General features: G+C 44.7%; 1 protein-coding gene across 1 annotated transcript; it reads right to left on the reverse strand.

Annotated features, from left to right (window-relative positions):
• Positions 1-10,846: 10,846 nt before the first annotated feature.
• Positions 10,847-21,624, reverse strand: EFNB1 (ephrin-B1). The gene is made up of 5 exons (XM_006901987.1): positions 21,497-21,624; positions 12,680-12,957; positions 11,784-11,876; positions 11,442-11,570; positions 10,847-11,291 (listed from the first exon to the last, which is right to left on the reverse strand). The coding sequence occupies exons 1-5, from the start codon at positions 21,622-21,624 to the stop codon at positions 10,891-10,893; spliced, it is 1,029 nt and encodes a 342-aa protein (XP_006902049.1). The 3' UTR covers positions 10,847-10,890.
• Positions 21,625-22,065: the final 441 nt, after the last annotated feature.

The raw sequence follows: 22,065 nt of genomic DNA on the forward strand, positions 1-22,065 counted from the left end.
AATTGGGATGGGACTGTCGGAGACAGTGCGATTGGCACAGGACAGAGTGGAGTTTAGGGCTGTTGTACATAGGGTCGCTATGAGTCGCAAGCGACTTGACGGCACATAACAATAACATCAGCAGTCAGGAAATAAGAAGACACACTGCATTAGGAAAATCTGCAGTAAGAGACCTCTCCAAGTTATTAGGGAGTAATGATGTCAGTTTGATGACTAAGATGTGTCTGATTGAGGCCATAGCCTTTCCGATCATGTGCTATGCATCTGAAAGCTGGACAGTGAATGACAGAAGAATTGATGCCTTTGAGCTGTGGTGCCAGAGAAAAGCACTGAACATCCCATGGATGGCTAAAAGAACAAACAAGTATGTCTTGTAGAGGATGCAGCTCGAGTGCTCTTGGGAGACAAAAATGATGAGTCTTTGCCTCATATACTTTCAGCATGTTACTAGGAGAAGGACATGATGCTAGGAAGGGTATAGGGTCGATGAAGGAGAGGAAGACCCTTGACCAGCTGGATAGATATGGTGATGGCCACATTGGGCTTTTATGTGTTAGGAAGTGTGGGGCTAGCACAGGATAGAACAGGGTTCAGATCTTTTGTTCGTAGGGTTGCTAAGTCATACTTGACTTGATGGCAACAACAACAATCCCACAGAACCAGAATTAGGGGTCTTTATTCAAGCTTGGTGGAAGATTGAGGGGAGAGACTGAAAGTATCAGGTCTATGGGACCTTTGTAACAATGACCTATCTCATGAAGCTGAAAGTCAAAGGGTCTTTGAGCACACTTGAGAAGCTATTATGCCTGATGAATTCTATCCAGCTGCCAACTTGAATTGTAACATACTAATTTCCCAAGTAAATCCCATAACCATTAGTATGGCTCTGTGACATCTGTATGGCCATTGCAACGGACTTCAGACCCAGTAGTAAGAGCAGTACAATTGGTGTCAGAATTAGTAGAAGTAGGTACATAGCATGGGAGCCATGCCCGACCTTATTGGTTTTTTTACTGTGAATGTTGTTAATGGGGCCAGTTCTCCCTTGTGGAGTTAATAGAGGTCAGAAGTGGCTATTCCCACTGAAAATTGCATCTAACCTGATACAGCTGCACCAACAGCTGACAATCAACAGCCAACAGCCAGCAAACCTTAGCCTACATACAGGATCCTAGACAAGTGTTAAACAGTCTCTATGACCACATACATCACCCATGATCATGTAACCATTTCTCTGGTGGGGGGTTTTGTTATTGGTCGTTTGTTTGTTTGTTTTTTGTTTCTGTTATACTTTCCAAATGAATCATAGAACCCAAGAACATAGACAGGAGTGGGAAGACTAAAGGGAAGGACAAAAATTAATGCCAGAGATGATGAAGTGGTAGAGCAGTTTGGACATATGAAACACTACTAACCTCTACCTATTAAGAACTAGTCTTGTATTAATCATTATAAAAGAAATTATTTGTGCATGTTATCAGCTCAACATGTTACATACTATGCCACCAGGGCTTCTTACAAGCCATGACGAAAGTACATTATAAAAACTTTCCTGAGAAGGAGGATTTTGTGGCCTCCAGAAAGACTGTACAATTTGGAACTTCACTTGCATGATAAGATAAAGGAACCATTGAATGTAGCTTTTTCCAGAAGAGACCTCAAAGATCTGATGACTCTACTTTGACAATTGCTGGCTCTCAGGTTTTCATTAATGAACTTCTCTTGAAAATAACATGTTTTTCTGGATTTCCCAAGTATGACTTACATTTTACTATCAGTCAATGTTCCTGTTTTGGATTTGCTCTCTGCCTGCTAGATTCTGAATGAGAAGGGGTAAAAAAAATCTGGGTAGGGAGTGGGGATGGATACTTACTTTATCCATTCATTCACCCACTCTTTCTTGAGCACTAGTAACTGCCCTGAAGGATCATATATTTTAATGGAAAAGGGAGCTTGCATTGAAATGCACTTTGCTGGTTTTCACAAAATACCCTTTCTTTTGTCATTCCTACATTGAAGAGATGAAGGAGCAGATATTACATATACAGGTATTGTGATAGGTTGTTTTTAGGTGTCATCAAGTTTATTCTGACTTATAGCAAGCCTATACACAACAGATCTGAGCCTTGCCCTATCCTGTGTCATCATGATCTCTGTCTCTACTATGGTAGAGTTAGGTTTCAAATGCAGGTTTCTCCACCTTTATTTCAAATTCCTATAAATGGTACAGCTGCTGTCTGGGTATTCCTCTCCGTAGACTTTCAATAGCCAAGTCCAGGCCTGCCAAGTTGGGATCTTGGAGAAGCTTTCAGCTTATCACCCACTAGAAAGAACTTAAATTTGTGATCACAGGGACCTAAGTCATGGCAAAAGCTAAGGCTGGGGATATTCTGGCTCCTGAGTCTTTCAGTTCAAGTGGCCAAGCAGAAATCAGCCTGGAGCTGGGTTACCTGATGCTGGGTGATAGGAACCAAAGGACTCTTAAACAGTAGTAAGTGGCATTTCCTGAGCAATTTCCAGAACCACTGCCCCAAGAACAATCACTGTGTCCCTACAATAATCCTTATGAAGTAGCAGTGATCCATTTTATGGATGGGGGGAAGCAGTACAGAGAAGTTTAAGTATTTTGCTTGAGAATCCATAGCTGCTGTTTCTTGTTGTTGTTAGGTGCCATCAAAGTAACACAAAGTGACCCTAGGAACATGCAGAAACTTTGTCTTATACTGCCTATACTATCCATCATCACAATCTCTGCATTTTTCAAGCCCATTGTTATAGTCACCTGTGACAATTCACCTTGAAGGTCTTCCTCTTTTTTGCTGACCCTCCACCTTTCCTAGCACGGTGATATCAAGTTCCACCATCCTTGCTTCCAAGTAGTACCCTGGTTGTACTTCCTCTAAGGTAGATGTGTTTGTTCTTTTGATGTCCATGGTATATTCCATATTCTTCACCAAGTATCAATTCTTCTTCAGTCTTCCTTATTCATTGTCCAACTTTTGAATGCATACAAAGCAAGTGAAAATATCATGGCTTGGATCAGGCAAATCCATAGCTAGAAAATAGTAAAGCTGGGATTTGGTAGCCTGACCCAACAGTCTAGGCTCCTAGCTACCATTCTAAACTGCCTCAAGACTTATGGCTGACATGAAGGGTACTGGCTAAAGAACCTAGCCTCCCTTTCTCTTCATGTTGCACCATCATTTCGCCAAACTAGTATAGGAAGGTACCTAAGCATCTGAACTCTGAAGTCGGGCTCCTTGGGTTCAAATACTTGCTTTACAGTTTCATAATTACGGGGTCATAAATAAGGTACATTCCCTCTCTGAGATTCATTTTCCTCACCTGTGAAACAACAATAAGCATAGTCTTACCTCAGATAAAGGGAGCTTTGGTGGCCTAGTCTAAAGGGAGTTATGCTGTTAACCCAAAGGCCATGTCTCTCTGGTGGTTTGACCTCAACAGTACATCTGCAGGAGAAAGATAGAGAACCTCTTCTCATGTGATTTACAGAGACCAAATGGATGATCAGCTATGAGTCCGTTTTGGTTCAAAAGCAATAAGAAAATGAGATATCAGATAAGCACCTTTAGTGAGACATCCTGTGAAGTATCACATCTAGTATCTGGTAAGTATTCAATAAATTTTTGCTTTTATTGTAGAGTAATATAATATGATGTTTGTGTTTCCAAAGGGCTGAACAGTAATGTGACCAGGTGGCGGGCAGGAAAAAAGGCCTAATAACTGTTCCAGAACAGTCAAGTCCATTCAATTTTACACAAATTTCAAAGATTTACTGATATTGCCTCTGTACCAAAAACTAAGTTCCATCTTGGGCATCACTCTGGGTGAGATACAGAGATGAATTAGACATCGTTTCTGCCCTCCAGATGCTGAAATTCACATGCACAATCACTGTGGAAGTTATGAAGGAAGAATTAACATAAGGATGAGCTGGGGTCAGATCACATAGAGTTTTAAAGCCCTACTGAGGAATTAAACTGTTGACAAAAGCCAAACTGTTGACAAAATCTGTATTGAGCTTTGGAAAGATTGTTCTGGTTGATGTTTTTTAAAGGGATGAGAATAGAAGGACGGAGATCAGTTAGGAGAGTATTGTCACCTTCCAGGCAAGAGATAAAGATTACAGCTTGAACTAAAGTGGTAGTTAGTAAGTGGTCTTCAATGGGCAGTCAAATGCTATTTCAGAAGCAGAATAACTGATTCAAGGAAAAATCAAGGTCTTGCAACAGACACTCATGCTCTTAAAGTTGTCTCTTTGTTCCCTTTGGTGTTTGTTTTCATTTTCTTGTAAAGTCCATTTCAGAAAATGTCAATCTTGTTTTGAGCTAAACTGAAGGGAAAGGAGATTTTTCTCTTTCATCCAGGATCAAGCTTCCCACTGCCTCCTGGGCTCCATGAGTAGAAACTCAGGAGGTTTGGAAAGGCATGTCAGACAAGCTGAGTGGAAAGAGGTTTGGCTAGGATCAAGGGATTCAGGGGCAAAGAGAGAAGTGAAGAAATTTTGCCTGTTGCCTGTTTCCAAGGAGAGTAACACCTGTGTAATGATCCTAAATTTATGAGCAATTCTAGCTTTTTCATCTCTGAATTTCCCAGGGTGCCTAGAATGAGAGTCTGTGCCAGAATTCACAATTCATTCTCTCTCTCTCTCTCTCTCTCTCTCTGTGTGTGTGTGTGTGTGTGTGTGTGTGTGTGTGTTGGGGAGGTGGGTTGGGAGGCTATGCAATGGTTTAAAGATGCAATGGGCTTGAAGTCAGAATATGTGGAAAGTTCTGGGCTAGTAAACTCTCTGTGTGTCTATGGGAAGTCACTTTTCTCCCTCTTTAGGCTTCAGGTCTCTAAATGCTTTAACAGCTTGAAAGATTCCATTCTCTTCTATGATTCTACCCAAGGGGAGACCTTGAGGGCTGAAGCACTGGCAGGAGCTGAGAATTCCATAGCAATTTGCATGTGAAAACATGTTGCTGCTATGGCTATTTGTGTCTGTAAGGAGGCAAAGTCAGCTCTCAGACTGGCCAGAAAGAGCCAGGCTGCTGGGGTGGGTGAGAAAAAAAAGAGCAGTCCTGGAGGTATGCACAGGAAGGTAGGTTAGCTGGCCACACACATCTTGGAAGGAAGGGGAAACAAGCATGACCTTAAGGTTCCACTCAGCCTTGAGATGCCCAAGTCTGGGTATTTCAAGTACTTTACTGAGCTTTACATCTTTACAGAGCCATGAACTTACAAGTCTGGCCCCTACAGATTCCTTCAAGTGGTTGTACCTCTGAGGAATTTCAGAGCTGTATGTGGTACCACAGAGGAGCCCTCAAGAAGTGAGACAAACTGTTAATGAATTTTCAAGGGCTGCTCACCAACAGGTTTAAACCTCACAGGATTTTCTTTGGGGTTATAATGGACTGTTTTAATAACTGCTCCATATAAACTTTTAAAAGTTCATCAATATAATTACTGTGTATATGTAGATTTATGTGGTTCACCCTCACACACCTCAGGAACTTTAGGAAAAACAAAGTAACAATGTACATAAGGGCAATCAGTTCTGATCTATGAGACAAAAAAGCTGGGTTTGAGGTCTGGCTCTGTCAGCATGTCCTGTGCTCTTTTGCTAAGTACCATCTAGTCTCTGGGCTTCAATTTCCCCATAAAGTTATAAAGGGGCTTTCAGAAAAGTACTAGCTCTACCATTCCTGGGCTTCTGACTTCTCATATCGTACCTGGACAGTCTACTTGAGAGCATGAGGAGCATAGGATCTTCCCTGTACAAAGCATTCAGGGTGGAGCTTCCAGGACAAGGATGCCCAGGATCTTACTTGGTCTCTCTTGGTAATAAGAACAATGGAGCCTCTCCATAGGGATTAGTCCAAAGAAAAGGGAGTTCCTCCCTAAGAAGTTAGCTCTTCAGTCCCTATCTCTGCAGAAACTGTGAGAGACTATGGGGCTGCAGAGATAGGCAAGGGCTGAGGACACTTCTTTAATCTGGGAAGCTTCTCTAAGAACAATTCTTTTTTAAAAATAAAATTTTTATTTTCTTTAATCTGGGAAGCTTCTGCCTACATGATTTATCATGGTTACATTTTTCTAAGGTACTTGGGCTGAGGTATAGAAGCTGTAAACTGAGATAAGAACCCCAGCACAAATTCTTGGGATATCTATGAATTTTGCAAAAGGTTCACTTTGGTGGGTGATAATATGAACAACCAGGTATTAAGGCTCACTTCCAAGCAGGAAAAGTTCCCGGGAATCCTAGTCCTAGAGCTAAACTAACCCTCCACACCTTAAAGGAGAAGCAAAAGCAACCATTTATTGATGCTTATCATGTGTCAAGCGTTTGGGGGTGGGGGCAGGGGGGGAAGATGACTGGTTGATGAATGAATGATTTAAAGATTACTTCAGAACTCAATTTAGTTTTTAATCTAAATATCACCCATCCTGCCTACCTCTCATATCCCTGTGACTAAGTCATCAGAAGAGCACAATCAAGCTAACCTAGTATTTAGGTACTCACCCAGGAGAAAGTGAGTTCTATGAGAACAGGAATCTTGTCCTATTTATCACTGTACCCCATTGTTCAAATTACTGATTGGCATAGATAGGCTCTTAGCAAGTAATATCTGAATAAACAACTAAATAAATACAGTCACACACTTTCATTACCCTAAGACAGGGAAATGACAATCCAAAAAGGCAGGCGCTACTATTCAAAAAGGATTTGTGGCACAGCTGGAACAGGTTCTCAGCACAGGGTTCTCCCTTGTGTAAAGGGCCCTGTGACAAACTTCTTTTGCCCTTCATATCCCTTAAAACATTCCTTAATTCTCCTATCCCACCCAAAGCTTCCTCAAATTCCTTTCTCTCTAAAAGCTGGATAATAAACCACTGCAAACAAAACCTAAAATTACTGTTTCACTCACACGCTTAAATTGCTTTTAATTTGGGCTTCAAGACCCTGTACTGGGTGAGGGCTGGGTGATCCTTTAGCAGTCTCCCAAAGAAAAAGCCAACATTCCCCAGGTAGACAGGGGCTGGTTCAGCTGAGGAGCCAGTGGATGAGCCAGATTTCCTAGAATTACTGACAACAGGTATCCAAAAGGACACACATTCAGCAGAACCCAATCTAGGATGGCTCTCCTTGGACATGGCATCTCCTTGGATTCTACAGTGTAGCCTTATGCCCTTGCCCAGATCATGTTAGGGCATCCATGTCCTTAGTGCATTCAGGGATAAACTGACTAGTGCAATAAGATTCTAAGAGCCCTGCCTTGCAGGTCCACAAACCTGTTCTTCCACAAAAGAGGGGGGCTGGTTATCACCTGCTCAGTTTGGCTTTCATTGAAGAATTGAGTTTAGTCAGTGTAGGAAACCAGGTTGCCCCACCCTCACCTGGGAAGCAGCCTCTATTCTATCCCTGACTCACCAGGAGTTTGTACTGCCTTGGGACAGGATTAAAGGTGGAGTAGAACTAGGGTCCTAGCCACTGGAGGTTCCTATCTCCTGTTTCTGGCTTACTAAACTTAGTTCTTCTCTCCTCCCTCCAACCAAGCTTTCAAACCAGAGAAAAGAGAAAGGATTGTGAAAGCTTTTATTCTTCAGGACTCCCAAGGAAACATGCTTGCTCATACTCACACTAGACACAAGAAAGGGGTAGAGAAGGAGTCACATCTTCACTCTCATGAAACTATTCCTATTTCCTCATGATGCAGTAAAGGCTTGAATCCTAGTGCTTCTCACTCACCTGATGTGTTTTCTTTGGCAATATACTGCCCCTCATAGGATCTGTTTTCTCATTTCAACTATGAAGCAAAAAATTGTATACACACTGCCTCACAAGGCACTTTATAAGGTTCAATGAGATAATGTGTATAAATATTGGTTAAAAAACATGACAAACACTGCCCAGATGAAGAATACTATGGCATAATTATGGAGACAATACCACAATAGTGGTACTTATTACCAATGTGGGCACTGAGCTGAAACCATGATATCCATGCCTGAGGAAGTCACATGTGTGCTGGGCGGTTAAAGAGACTGTCCTATAATTTGCTTTCCATACTGCTCTCTTCCTCAGATCTTACTTAATGTTCCCACAGCTACTCACAGGGGGCTCCCTAGGAGCTCAACCCTGTACTCAACCTATGTTGACACTTCAATCTGGCTTGAACCAGCCCTGCTCAAAACCAAGCTCTGATCCAGGCACTTACTTTGGTTAATAAGAAACCAAACAAACATACTCAACCTAACTAGCTCATGGAACACCCCAGCCCACCATAGGCCTGTTCTTGCCTAGCCTCTCTTTCCTCTACTCATCAGGTCCTATGGTACCCTGCGCCCCCACTTCATTCTCTATGCATTATTTACTTCCCTTCTTACCACGGCTGATTCACTGCGGTTTCCTGTTCTTGATTACTCACTAGTCCTCACCTTCCTTCTTTATACTTCTATCCTCTATTGCTTTCTTACTCACTTTTTTGTTGCCAGGATCTCACTTGTCCCCCACACCTGATCTGTCCCACCCATCTCCTCAGGGAGTCCCTCTACAAAAATCTTGATAGAACAGGAGGATCCCAGGCCCTGGTTAAGTCTTTGCTGCGGGATTGAGGCCAAATCTTCCTTAGGCTCTGGTCCCAGCAAGTTACTCATCAGTCTGTGGGAGGGAGATTGAATGCTCAGGGCTGTTCTAGCTCAAGGGCTTCAACTGCCAGCCAGATGTCCCCAAGAATGTCATGGTGATGGGCTCTGGTGTGACCCACCTCTGAAGATAGGAAACAAAAAATTCTTTTGCCTGAGAGAGCCTAAAGCAGCCCTGGTACCCAGTGGGCCACAGTAGAGGTCTAGATATGGGAAAGGTATTTCTATTTACGTCCAGGCATTCTGAAGCAGAGTAGGACTTGGCCTGCCACAGGTATTGTGGACATACCCAGGTCATCATGAGAACATCCCCTCTCCTCATCAATTCTCTCTAGCTTAGTCTGAGTATCAGACTGGGAAAATGTCCAGCCTCTTGCAGAACACTATAGCCAAAGATGAGAAGAATGATGGGGAAAATGTTCTAGGTTCCATAGCAGCACAAGAAAAGTACAGAAATGTGTGTGTGTGTGTGTGTGTGTGTGTGTGTGTGAGAGAGAGAGAGAGAGAGAGAGAGAGAGAGAGAATGTAAAATGAGGAGGTGGAATCAGAAGACATATCAAGTCCCATTAAGATAGTTACCCTCTTTCCATTCCCACCCAGATAACCAGTGGCTGGGGAAAAAGGAAATCTGTCAATCAATCTCAATCTCTCTCTCCCTCCCTCCCCCACTTCCTCTCTCTCAATATCTCCATCTCTCTCTCCCTCAGTCACACACACACACACACACTCACACTCTCATACACTGTTCCATTCTGCAACATCATGACACCTTTTTACACTCATTTATCCATGTGGTTAATTTTTTTTCTAAGAAAAAGCAACAAGAAAATAATTCAGTTTATACAAAACATCTTTACATTTGTTTTTAAAAAAGACTAATATTTACACAAATGACAATAGAAACAATAATAAAAACCCTTCCTACTGCCACCTACAAAGGGGTAGCTGTTTTGTTCCCTCTCCCACTTGGCACTGGGGTAGGGAGAGGCTTTATGAAAGTTGATAATATAAGGCCCAGCTCCTTCTGTGGCAGTTCTGGGAGTGCCTTCAAGGAACAGTCAAGTGTCAGTCCACTAGCAGCCTTGCTGGCAAGGAGCTGTGATCAAAATACACAGTGGGCTAGCCTAGACCCTAGCAGTCTCTTCCTCTTTCCAGGCCCTAGCCCAATACAGAGGGCCAATAAGATCTGGGTAGAAAGTGGGGACTCACCTATGCTTTAGCTCAAAAAAGGAGCAGGCCACATGGCTTTGCTTCCACTTAAGTCTCCACCTGGGCCTCTAATTCCCCATCAGGCCAAAGAATGCCAAAGATGAGGAGCAAATAAGGGGGGGTAGAGTGAGGGGGAACTCCCAGTTTACTGTTCTCCATCACCCTATGAGGTCATCTGCCCCCAGCAGTTCTCCTGTTCCCCAGGCAACAGCTAATTAAGACAATAATTACTGTGAGAGTGAGGAAGGAAGGAGATGCTTAAGAATTCCACAAGGAAGTTTTCTGTTGTTGTTGGGGTTTTTTTTTTTTTTTTTTTTTTAGAAGCATGGCAACTACTACCTCATTGCCAGTATCAGCTTTGTAGAAGGAGAATAAAAGGAAGGGTAGAACGCCTTGTCCAAAGGCATTCTGCCCCTCTCTCTTAAGCAAAAACAGCTATGGCATGCTTCTAACCCCAGAAATGCCCAGGAATCTAGAAAATAAAAGCCATTCTCTGCTTCCCGGCTGGCCATATCCTCCCAGACCCAGATCCACCCCCAGGCCTTTTTCTACTCTTTTATGCCTTTTACTTTTTCTGGACCAGGCTCAGAAAGCATGGGAGGGACTGTTTTTTATATTTTTCTTTCAAAACAAATAAAATGGTTTGACAGCTAAAAATATGAACAAAATAGCATTAAAAACAGTGACAATAGTGGACAAGTAGTCCTGGGAAGAAGGGACAAGGACAAAGGTAGGAGCAGGACCAAGAAGGGCATTGTGCACATCAGCATACAACCCTGCCCACCAAAAATAGGTACACTCACAGAGCCCAGAGGTCTGGCCTGAGGAGGAAGGCACAAGAGCAAGGGATCTGGAGGTTTAAGAACTCTCCAAAGCCCAGGGAGCAGGAAAAAAAGGATAGGTTATAAAAACTACATAACTATAAAACTAAATACAAAGGTGGCACAGCTGGCAAGGGTGAGAGTGGGGGAGAAAAGAAAGAGGTACAGTCCAAGCCATCTGTCCTTTAAGGCTCAAGGCCACATCAGGCACTCAGACCTTGTAGTAGATGTTCGCTGGGCTCTGGGGTGGCATCTCCTGGACGATGTAGACAGGATGCCCATAGTCCCCACTCACCTTCTCATAATGGGGGCAGTAGTTGTTCTCTGTAGTCCGTAAGGGGATGATGATGTCGCTAGGCTCAGTGCCTGTTGTGCCACTGCCCCCCTTGGGACTGGCCAACGTACTAAGTGAAAGGGCAGCTGCCCGCTGCTGTGTGTGTTTTCGGTGCCGCTTTCGCAGCTTTAGTAGCAGAATCGTCAAGAAAACAATGATGAGTAGAAAGATGACACAGCCTGCACCAACAGCTGCAAACAATGCCATCTTGGAGTTGAAGAAGCTGCCAGGGTCCCCACTGCCACTGCCACCACTCTTCTCTTCCTGGTTCACAGTCTCTGAGGAAGGAGAAGGGAGGGGAGAAATGGTCAACAAGGAGTCTCAAGGGAGACATACCAAATTTCTGCCAGGGATTTGCTGTCTTTCTTCAAAAATATGGCCTGACGAGGAAACTGTGCACTGGGTTCTGCCCTCTGTGATACACTCACCATGCTTGCCATCAGAGCTCCCTAAAGGGTTCCGACCATGAGGAGTTTGTGTGGCCATCATAACAGTGTTGTCTGCTTCCTTGCTAGGCCAGCGGGTAGTCAGCTGCTCAGGCATCACAATATTAGGATCTAGGGGTGGGGAGAAGACAGGTGAGATGGAGGTAGTCTACCAACATAGATTATGTCTTTGATCATATATGGTAGACCACAAGGATCTGTAAATTAGACTTCAGATTTTCTAACCTCATTTCCTCCTTGTTATTCCCCAAACACCCATAATTTAGCAATATCAGTTCTGAAGGTCTAACCTGGAAGAGGGGGGGCTTCAGACCAAATACTCACCTTGCCCAACCTTCATGACAATTTTCATGGTGCGTGTAAGGCACACACCTCCCTCTCGATTCTCCAGCCCCTCTAGGCTTCCATTGGATGTAGCTGTAGGAAGAGGACAAAGAAGTCAGGGCTGGCAGATTTCTTCTAGCATTCCCTAGGAACCCTAGTGCTATCTCAGTCAATAATAAAGATAAAACTGAGAGTGACAAGCAGCTTCTATCTACATACAAACTGTCCTACTGCCCTACGTTCAACTATGAACAAAGTAGCATAACATAGTCAAGCATAGCCCAGGAACTAGCTCCTCTCCCAAGGGCACTGCTTCTTTATTATGACCAGGCCCTTGGCTTCTCTTTTTCAGTGGCAACAATAATGTGTGTCTTCTCATTGGATGATGTTGCTCAGAGACAAAACAGCATAAGCAGACATTATGGGAGAGGTTTCTAAGTAGACTTGAAAGAATCCTGGATTAGTGGGTCAAAAGATCTGGCTTGGAGTCCCAAACCTTTCCCTAAATCCCTATTATTATCTAGGATAAGAAATCTTCAGTTTCAAATCAGGAAAAAAAGCTGAACAGCTGGCAGATCTCAAAGGGTTCTGCCAACTCTGCCACTCTCAAGATTAGATCTTAGTTAGGCAAAGAAAATTAAGAGTTAAATCAATAAGAATTTGAGTCCTCTTTCACCCAACTCTTGCAGTGCCAAAACAAGGTGGTTAGTTGTTTCCTTGGGGATGTTGAGGCTGAGATTCCAAGGCCAGACTGGGAGGAAAGCATGCCAATCTTTAAAGATGGGGTCAGGCAGGACCTTACCTATGTGCACTATCACTATACTACTTAAAAGCTCCCATTATTATATAAGCGATTAAAGGCCAAGGAGAGAACTCCATGGTGAATAGAGACTCACAGGTAATATAGTAATCATGGTGCTTCTTGAACTCCAGGCCCATGTAGTTGGGACTGAACTCCTGGAACTTAATGGTGAAACGGATTTCCTGCTCTGGTCTGTTGCAGGTGACCAGCACATTGGGGTCGAGCACTGTGCTACAGGCAGCTGCCTGTTCAGGCCGCACCAGGTATAGTTTATAGTACTCGTAGGGCCGCCCTGGTTCTGCTCGGGGGCAGATGATGTCCAGCTTGTCTCCAATCTTCGGGTAGATCACCAGGCCCTTCCCACTTAGGAACCTGCCCAGAAAGGAAGAGATGGTCAGCCTCATGGTTGGGGCTGAAGCCATCCATCCCAGAAGCAGGGGAGAAGACAGTGAGGGTCAGGCTAGGCCTAAAGGGTGGAGATGGCAACAGCAGACATTCTACTCTTCCTCGAACTTCAGGCTACTGGGACTGGGAGAGAGAATCATACTACCAGCAGGGTGTGGAAGGAGTGGCCTATGGGAAAAGCTGCCAGGTTTTGACTACTTCACAGGATTGAACTTTGCCTAATTGGGAAAGTCCTTTGTCCTAATTTGGTACTTCTGCAGGACAATGACAAGGCCAATGGATTATTTTCAAAGTGACAGGTCTAGGCTGCATGAAAGTGGCAATATCTTCTGTTCTCCCTCCTATAACATTCTTGCACAGCTGCTGCCACGACCTACCTTACATACACTCTCTCTCTCTCTCTCTCTCACACACACACACACACACACACACACATTCAGAGCAAGCCCACACATGCCTTATTTACCATCCTTGCAGCTCACAGCCATGACTGGAGATGCTGAACCTGTCTGAGGCCCATGCCTTCTCATGAATCCTTGCTAATCACGGCTATGATGGGAAAGATAGGAACAGCCATTGTCTGGAGCCAAAGGATGACAGTAAGTAAAGTTTCTGGCCAAGTACATCTTCCAAGCAACTTTCTCTACTTCCACTGTGAAGTGTCCTACCAGTGATCCACACCACTTCAACAAAGCAAAAGCTTGAATGCTCAAACTTAACCAGGCGCATGCCTAAGTAGATAGGGGGAAAGGGGCCCAACTAGGGGCAACAGAATCCCCTTCATCTGGATTTCAATATTCCCTCTCCAAGACTGCTCTTACCACAGGTATTGAGAAGAAATAGATAAGTTCTTTCTGGATCAGGTTCATGTTCTATTCCAGAAGGGAAGGGACTAGGGGAGAATAGGGGCAGGGTAGTTGTCCAGGGTCACCTATTTATATGACTTCATTTGTCTAAAGCCACAGTAAAAAAGGGCAGTAATAACAGTAGATTACCAACAGTAGTGATTTGTTAGTCATATCGAACCTGAAAAGATCAGAAGTAAGCACAAGGCAGTACCACATAAGAGAAAAAAACCCAGATTTTCAGTATATTTGGTACTTACTAGCTTTGCAAATTTTAATGAGCTGCCTGACCACTCTGAGCTTTAGTTTCCTCACTTGTCAACTAAGGATATTAAGAGCCCCTTCCTCTCATATCTTTCTGGGTAAGGTAACACACATAGAGCCCTCAACATGCTCAATTCCTCCTTAGGTATAGTTTGTCAATATCAGGAGGTCAGATTAACATTAAGACTGTAGCCCAGTCTTGTTTCTTGGAAGAAAAACTGGAAGATACAACCCACCTTCAAGGAGTTTATTGCCTAGTTTAGATCAGAAAAATAAATGGTCCACACTTTAGCAAGAGACAGAACAAGGTTATGTGGTTAGAAATTGTTTCATAAAAAGTGTAGGATAAAAGTGGTTATTGGGTGAGAAGTATTCAGCACAAAGAAAAAGTAGATAGCAATGTCTAGGACACAAAATCCAGGCCAGTTATTTGTCCAGTTTGACTGGGAGTTGGTAGAGTGTCAGAGAAAATGAGGTAGAAAAGATTACTGGGATCAGAGTGAAAGATCTTACAGATTACAGTAAGTAGTGGCTTACATTCTATTAATGACACACTGTGGAGAAGGAAAATAAAGGGCTAAAGACAGTGTTTAAAGATAAGGAAACTATGAGGTTCTTCTGGTGAAGAATATCAATTCAGAGGTTACTGTAATAATCTGGGAATTGAATGAGCCCATTTCCTTCTAAGAGTCCATGACTCAAAAGGTACTACAATCAATGAGAGCCTACTATAAGCTCTGGGGCAATGTCTTTGCACTTCAATACCTGTGTTCTCAGTTCATGGAGGAAAATGACCCTAAGAGGGAGAATACAAGAAATAGGACAACAGTATGAAGCAGATGAAGAAAAGCAGCCCTCTAGTCACATCAGGTGACTTGATGGTAGTGAGTTTTGTTTTGTTTTAATATTTCAGAGTCAGAAAGAACCATATAGACTCACTGAGTCCAAGCTCCTCATAGGAGGGAATGATTAGATAAATGTTCTCACTGAAGAAAGGTGTTCAACAGCAACTCCAGGGGCTTAAATCCACCCAGGATGTTAACCTCAAAGGATCTAACAAGTTGAATCTTTATACAATTGAAACTCAGGAAGACTTCACCTAGAGGTAATAGCAGATACATAGATGGCATAGAAAGGGGTATAGGCCAGCTCACCTTTCTAATCACTTGGCCCTGTCTTAAGAACTGCAGAGTCTCTTGTTTTCCTTGAGTTCAATCTCCCATCACCACCCATGCTCTAGAACCTTTAACACAGTGACACTGAGGAAACAAATATCTATCTAATGGTTAAGGGAGTGGGATTAAGAGAAGACTATGCCCCCTAATACTCTTCAGAATCTCTTCAGGCTCAGTGAACAGTGATTTCATAAATATGCATCAATTAATCTGCATAGCAGCTGGCAGAGGGAAAAATTACCTTCCCCTAAAGTACTTCAGCCTCTTGAGATACACCTCTTAATAGTATGTCCTTAATACCTTCCTCCACCACTGGAAAAATCTACATCTTGGTCTATGAGAGGTGGACTTGAAGCCAGTGAGCATAGAGAGGCTGAAGCCAGGTACACTATAGGTACCTATAAGTCTCCCTCCTACTCACCATGTCAGGAATAGAGGTAGGAGAGGAGGAGGAAAGGGACTGTCCTCTTTACCTTTCAAGAATTACTCTTACCACAATCAAGTCAAATTTTCCTGCTTGAGGTCACTCTAGACAAAAGTCATTTTTCAAAGTAGAGGACTGACATTGCCCCTCAGGAATTCTGAAGCAAGTCACCATATTAAACCCTGAGGCCTTTCCTCTCTAGTCTCTGATAATCCTGGGATCCTAGTGAGGCATTCCAAGGAGTAAAATGGCTTGGTATGGGGCAGCTTGAGCTGTTCCTATCATTGTCATGAAACTTACCTATTCTCTTCCATTCTAGCTGAGGTCCCTCCTCCAGTCTTCAGAAGTACTGCCAGACCTTAGAACCACTACCATGACTATTGAAAAGGAATTCTGGAGTATAAGAAATCTAAGGGGTCTGGAACAGCAATACACAAAGCTCTGGAAGGAGACAACTGACCACCTAGAATTCTTTAACCAGCTGAGTCTCTCCTCACGCACATATGATCTACATGGGAGACAATCTACAACTGTGGGGACATGTCCAGAAAGCTGTTTATATTTTCCCGGATTTAGATTTTCTTCCCTCTGACTCTGGAAACTTGTGTTTAAAGAATACATAAAAATATCAAGGCTTACGGATCCAATAGAGACTGGTGGAACCTCTAAGACTATAGCTCTTGTTCACTCTTAGAACCTGAAACAAAACTCACTCTCATGTCTCAACTTGCAGCCAAACAACAAATAAGATGAACAGGGATCTCTGGTAGACTGTGCTGCTAACCCAAAGGTCACACCTCGCCAGTGGTTCAAATCCACTAGGACAATTTCCCTTCATTTGATTTAAAGCCTTGGAAATCAAATAGGAGGTCAGTTATGAGTTGATTCTGACTCAATGGCAATAAGCTTAAGCTTGGTAAGGTGAACACCAGGGAAGCACTCAGTCCCTAGAATAATCAAATGGCAGCATTTGTCCAGGAATAAAGCTCAGAATGCAAGAAGGGGTAGGATAGAAGAATTAATAGAAATAAGAATCACAAAGAAGTGGGAAGAGAGCGGTTACATTGTGGATATTATAATTAGTGTCATAAAATCTGTATGAATATATGATTACTTGAATGGAAAACGAATTAGCTTTGTTAACTTTCAAGCATTAAAAAAACCCCAAAGAGTAGTGAAAGTCCATATTTGGTAGGAGACACTAGCCATAACCTTGATTCAATGAGCCTACTACCATTACCCCTGTACTCCCAAACCCAAGTCTAAGTCAAAGTCTGCACTCATCCCAGCCAGGGCAGGGAGACCCCAAATTAAAGACCTCTTCATGCCACCAGCTCCACCTAGGGCCTGAGGTAGCAGGAGTAGGCCTGACATGTCCCAGTAGTACCTACCCAGGCATGGGTGAGCAGGAGCAGCAGCTGAGTTCTGGTACATATACAGCACTGCTGGAAGCAGGGAAGTTAGGAAAGTTTCAGAGGAAGTTACCATCCTCATCTATGCTGATCATACCCATGGCCCACATGATCAAAGCTAATGTCCACTAGAGGCTTCATATCTCCCTCCTGTTTGTCTCCTTTCTGGAATCCTTGAAAGAAAGTGAGATTCTTGACTTTGGGTGGAACCAAAGGCATTACTTAGAGCTTAGGAAGGAGAATGCCAGGCAGCAAATTGACTCCCTTAATCTCAGGACAATAGAGCAAAGTTTCCTAGGAGGTAGGCTGCAAAAGTGAAATGAGGAAACCAGAGGACTGCTCACTCTGCAGGACCCAAATCACAAGATGCACTTACACTTATAAGGTGAGAGGGGAACTCAGGGATAGAGAGCCAATGCCTCTTCTCAAGTCCTACTTTTAAAGCTCTTCTCTTATAAATACCACTGCAGTAGGATAACCTGGAAAGAAGAACTCTTCCCTTACTAGCTCACTGACCTTAGACAAGTTGCTTCCCTTTTCTGATTGTATGCCTTCTCATCTGGAAAATATGGCAATACCTATTTTTCATCTGGAAAATGTGGCTATTGGGAGCATCAAAAAAAGATCATACATGAGAATTCTTTGTAAGTAGCAAGGTGTTACCTGACTTAGCATTCCAAATACAGTATCATTTAGAGAAAAGAAGTTAATTCTTGACTATTAGCACCCATCTACAAAGCAATCACCATGAAAACACATCCAGGAAGGCTGCTATGGTCCATGAGGCACAGAACCCAGAATGTGACTGGTGAGCATCACCTCACCTTATTTCCTCTAACAATCCGAGTGAACCTTCCCCCACCAATGGCCTCTTGGCTGGCCCACAGTCCTCAATAATCCCAGTCCCTGAAAACAGTAATGTACAGAGTCCAGAGCCTACCAATCTTCATCTACTTGAGCTGGCAAGGCAATAAAGAACATATTAGAAAGAAAGGGGAGCCTGTATTCAGGAACCAACCCAGCCTCCCAAGGCTCTTTTTGTTCCTGCTTAGAGGCCTGGGATGACAGTGGGGAAGGAAGGAGGAGGGAAAGGGCTCCCAACACTCTCAGGCTGCCACCTGTGACCAATCAACCACAAAGTAGAAGAGGTCAAGCTCCTTGCTCTGGAACCATGAGCTAGCCTCCCCAGGACTATGAATTGGAACAGCTGTGAGGGGGTTGGGGCCAGCACTTTCACTATGGACTAGGGTCTGCAGCTGCCCCATCTATGCTGGAGTCAAGGGTCCTGAACTCTAAGCTGAAAAGTGCACTCTCACCCCCTTGTATGGAAGGTGTAATATGATCTCAGGCACATTCCCACTCCCTGGAGGTAGGGAAACCTGAGTGGGGAGGCAGGAAGGGGTCAAAATAAAACTGAGACTGAACTGCAGCAGCTGGACTTGGCTGAGGACTCAAGTATAAGCCCTTCCTGCTGCCCTGAGCTTCGTGAGGGAAGAAACTGGGGGAAGGGGGCACATTTTGCTCATACTACCCTCTCCTCAGTCCCCAGTACATAACACACCCTGGTTCTCATCAACCTCGACCTAGACAAGACCCATATCCCCACCCTGAGTTAATGGAGCAAATCTGACAGGAGGGGGCCCAAGGCAAGCTCTTAACACTCAAAGACTACCACCATGGAAAACCCCAACATCTTCTTAGGAAAGAGGCTTAGAGTTTGGAGCTGCTCTTCCAGCCCACCTCCCTCCAGTCAAGACTAGAGCTGTATATGCTCTGGAACCTAGAAATATACCCAGAGTCCCTGTACTTTTCTTTTTATTTCCGCAGCAAGGAGGAAGCAATAAGGCAGGGTTTATAGGTGCTAGGATATTGGAGATGGGGGTGGGTGCTAGTTCCTAACAGAGTTGAGGAGAGGGATCAAAAGCTAGAAGGAAGAGGGGAGGTAATAGAGAAAATCAGTCCTGTGAGGGAGAGCACAAGCATATGCTAGAAACAAAAGGACCTGAGAGTGTGACTAAGTGAGAGGGAATGTGAGAAAGAGGAAGAACCATCATGTCTAAATGGAGAGGTGGCCATCGCTAACAGGGGGTGTAAGAAGGCAAACTCACATAGACCTGAGAGGGGCAACTTGGGCGGACAGTAAAAAGAGAGAGACAGAAACTTTATTTGACAGTTACAACAGCCTCAAGGTGAGTGCAGTGGCAAAGACAGTCCTCAGAGTTGGAGTTCAGCTCTGCCACCTCCCTGTCTTCGGGCTCCCTACCCCCAACTACTTCTCATCCTCATCCCACCAACACATGCATTCTGTGGCTGCATTCCAGACCCAAGCATAGAAGGAACTCTAGGGAGTAGATAGTGCTGGGGCACCAAGATCAGTCCCTGAGAACTTGCACAGTGAATTACAGAATGGAATTCATGCAGGTCCTACCAAGTTCCCAGCCTCCTCCCACCCATGATGACTGCCCCCACTTGTGGATGGAGGGGGACAGAGAGCATGCAACTTCTAAAAACCTGTAAATCAGTCCAGAAATCAAAAGGTTCAGGACACAAAAAAGGGAAAGCTCAGGTTGTTGTTTCTGCCTGCCACCCTACCTCCTACTCAACAGGAGGGCTCCTTTCCAGCTGTGGAGCTGTATGCTATCTGTTTAGAGACTGGAGAGAACAATTAGGTCACTCCCATGAGTCCCTATGATGGGCTACCCCAGGCAGATTTTCAATTCTCCTTGTTCAAGAAGAGCATTTCCAGCCTCTGCCCTTGGAAAGAGGGGGCAGGGAGGGAGATTTTGCACTTCACAGCCTCCCTCCCTGGGTGGAATTGCTCTGGGCTCCCCAGACCATTTTGAATTTGCTGTTAGGAGACTGCTGCATGCTTCTTGGCTTTTGGATAGGGGGAAAATTCTGGCCAACTCCTTTTCTTGCAAAGGTTGATACTCTCACCCAGGTTTATCCAGTTCTGGGACCCAGTACCCTGGTTTAGCCAGCTAACCAGTACTGTGACCCTACCTTAACACGAGAAGTGAAGTAAAGAATCCACCTTCTCCCACTCCAAAGATAAGAGAAGCACCTTCTCTGGGACCCTCAAGAGGTCAAGGTAGGGGGATGCCCAGGAAGAGTGGACATAAGAAAATTCAAATTCAGGAATCTGAGTGCATAGACAAAACAGCCCAGCCTCTCACTAAATAAGGTGTCACACATTGTCTGGATCTCAAGAATAGAAATAAAGTGATTTTTTTTTTTACCCTAGGCTCTAACATGATTCCTGGATGACAAATGAGAAAAAGGCCCAGAGGTCACCACAACAGTTCCAACAACTCCCTAGAACAGCCTAGAAACCACCAAGCCACTGCCCTAAAAGGTATGTATTGGGGGGTGAGCAGTGAAGGGGAAGGAGGAAGAAGAAATTATCTCTATATAACTGTCCCCCAACCCCTCAGGAAAAATCTAGGCACAGCTCCCCAATCTAGGGTCAGGGATGGAGTTGGAGAGGGCACAATAGACCTTCCTGGGTAGAAACCTTTACTCTCTACACAGCCCCATAGCAGGCTTGGCAACCACTTTCTCAGATAGGCCCTTGAAACCCTAGAGTGGGTTTTATTAAATCTTTGATGGGCGCTGGATCCAAACCACCCCCCACCATGCACATATACACACCCTTCTACCAACAACCGCTCTCCCACTCCACCCTTCTCCATTCCATAGTCTTTGTAGTGGTGCCCGCCTTTCTACTATTCAGGCTGTTAGAAAAGCGGGGCGGGGGGGGGGAGGCGGCAACAGGGCTGAGAGGCGGTAACCGGGTGGGGGGCGCGGATTGTGCCCTGGCACAAACAAGAAGATACTGCAAAATCAGAAAGCCAGGAAGGCTAGGGGAAAAAAAGGAAAACGAACGCAAAAAAGAGCCAGAGTGGGTATTTAGGCGCGCTGCCCACTTGCCCCAAGCACTGGGTCCTGCACTATATTTTATCCACAGCTAAGCAAAGGAGGATCCTGTGTTAGGGTCTCCTCCTCTGTCCAGGTCTAGCTTTTGGTACCTGGCAAGTTCCCAGGGCCCCCAAAAAAGGCTGCGCTCCCACCCCTACCCAGTTCTCAAAGGTGTTCTCAAAGCGCGATCTCTTGCTTCGACTTAATCTGGGACTTGCAAAGGCGATGGTCAAAAAACCTAGGGGTCACAGCCTCATCAAGTGTCCCCAACCGACCCCATCCTGCCTCGCTTGCCCACTAGAAAACGCACTTTTTTAAAAAAGAAAAAAAGCAAGGGGGAGTAGGGGAAAGGAAGCCACTCCTTCTCCAAACATTTCTCTACATACATTCAGGGACACTTCGGCCTCACCCTGGAGTGTCTCCCACCCATCCCCCCACCCCCAGGGAACAAGCGGATAAATTACTCACTTTGGGTTGAGAGAGCTCCAGGACACGGGTTCCAGGTTCTTAGCGAATGGCGTGGCAAGCCGGCACAGAGCCAACAGGACCAACGCCACAAGCCATTTACCAAGCCAACGCTGCCCAGGCCGGGCCATCTTTCTAGTGAGAGGCTGCACTTTGGGATACCTCTGAGCCTCCTCAGCAAAACTCGCCCAGTCTTTCCGCGCTGCACAGTTCTCCAAAGGAACTCAAATGCCCATCTTCTGCAGCAACCAGCCCTGAAGTGTTCCTCTTCTTCAGGCTTTGGTGTCACTCTTCTTCTCCCTGCCAGCCAGGTAGACTCACTAGGCAGCAGCTCCCAATCAGGGTATGTGCTAGGGCCTCTGAGGGGCCTTTCTGACGTCGCAAAAGGCGCGATGGAGGCCCTTCGCCACCCCACCCCACCCCCGTGATCCCGCCCAATTCAGCCTGGCTCTCTGAAACTGTTTAGGACTGCACGCCCTCCTCTAAAGGGTATCCCCACTGATGATTTGGCGGCCCTTTACTACCTCAATTGTCCCAGGATGGGCGCCCCTGAGAAGTCTCCCAGAAACACA

Source organism: Elephantulus edwardii, unplaced genomic scaffold (genome assembly GCF_000299155.1).
Source record: "Elephantulus edwardii isolate Elephantulus edwardi_28Jun2011 unplaced genomic scaffold, EleEdw1.0 scaffold00355, whole genome shotgun sequence".
Classification (NCBI taxonomy): Eukaryota; Metazoa; Chordata; class Mammalia; order Macroscelidea; family Macroscelididae; genus Elephantulus; species Elephantulus edwardii.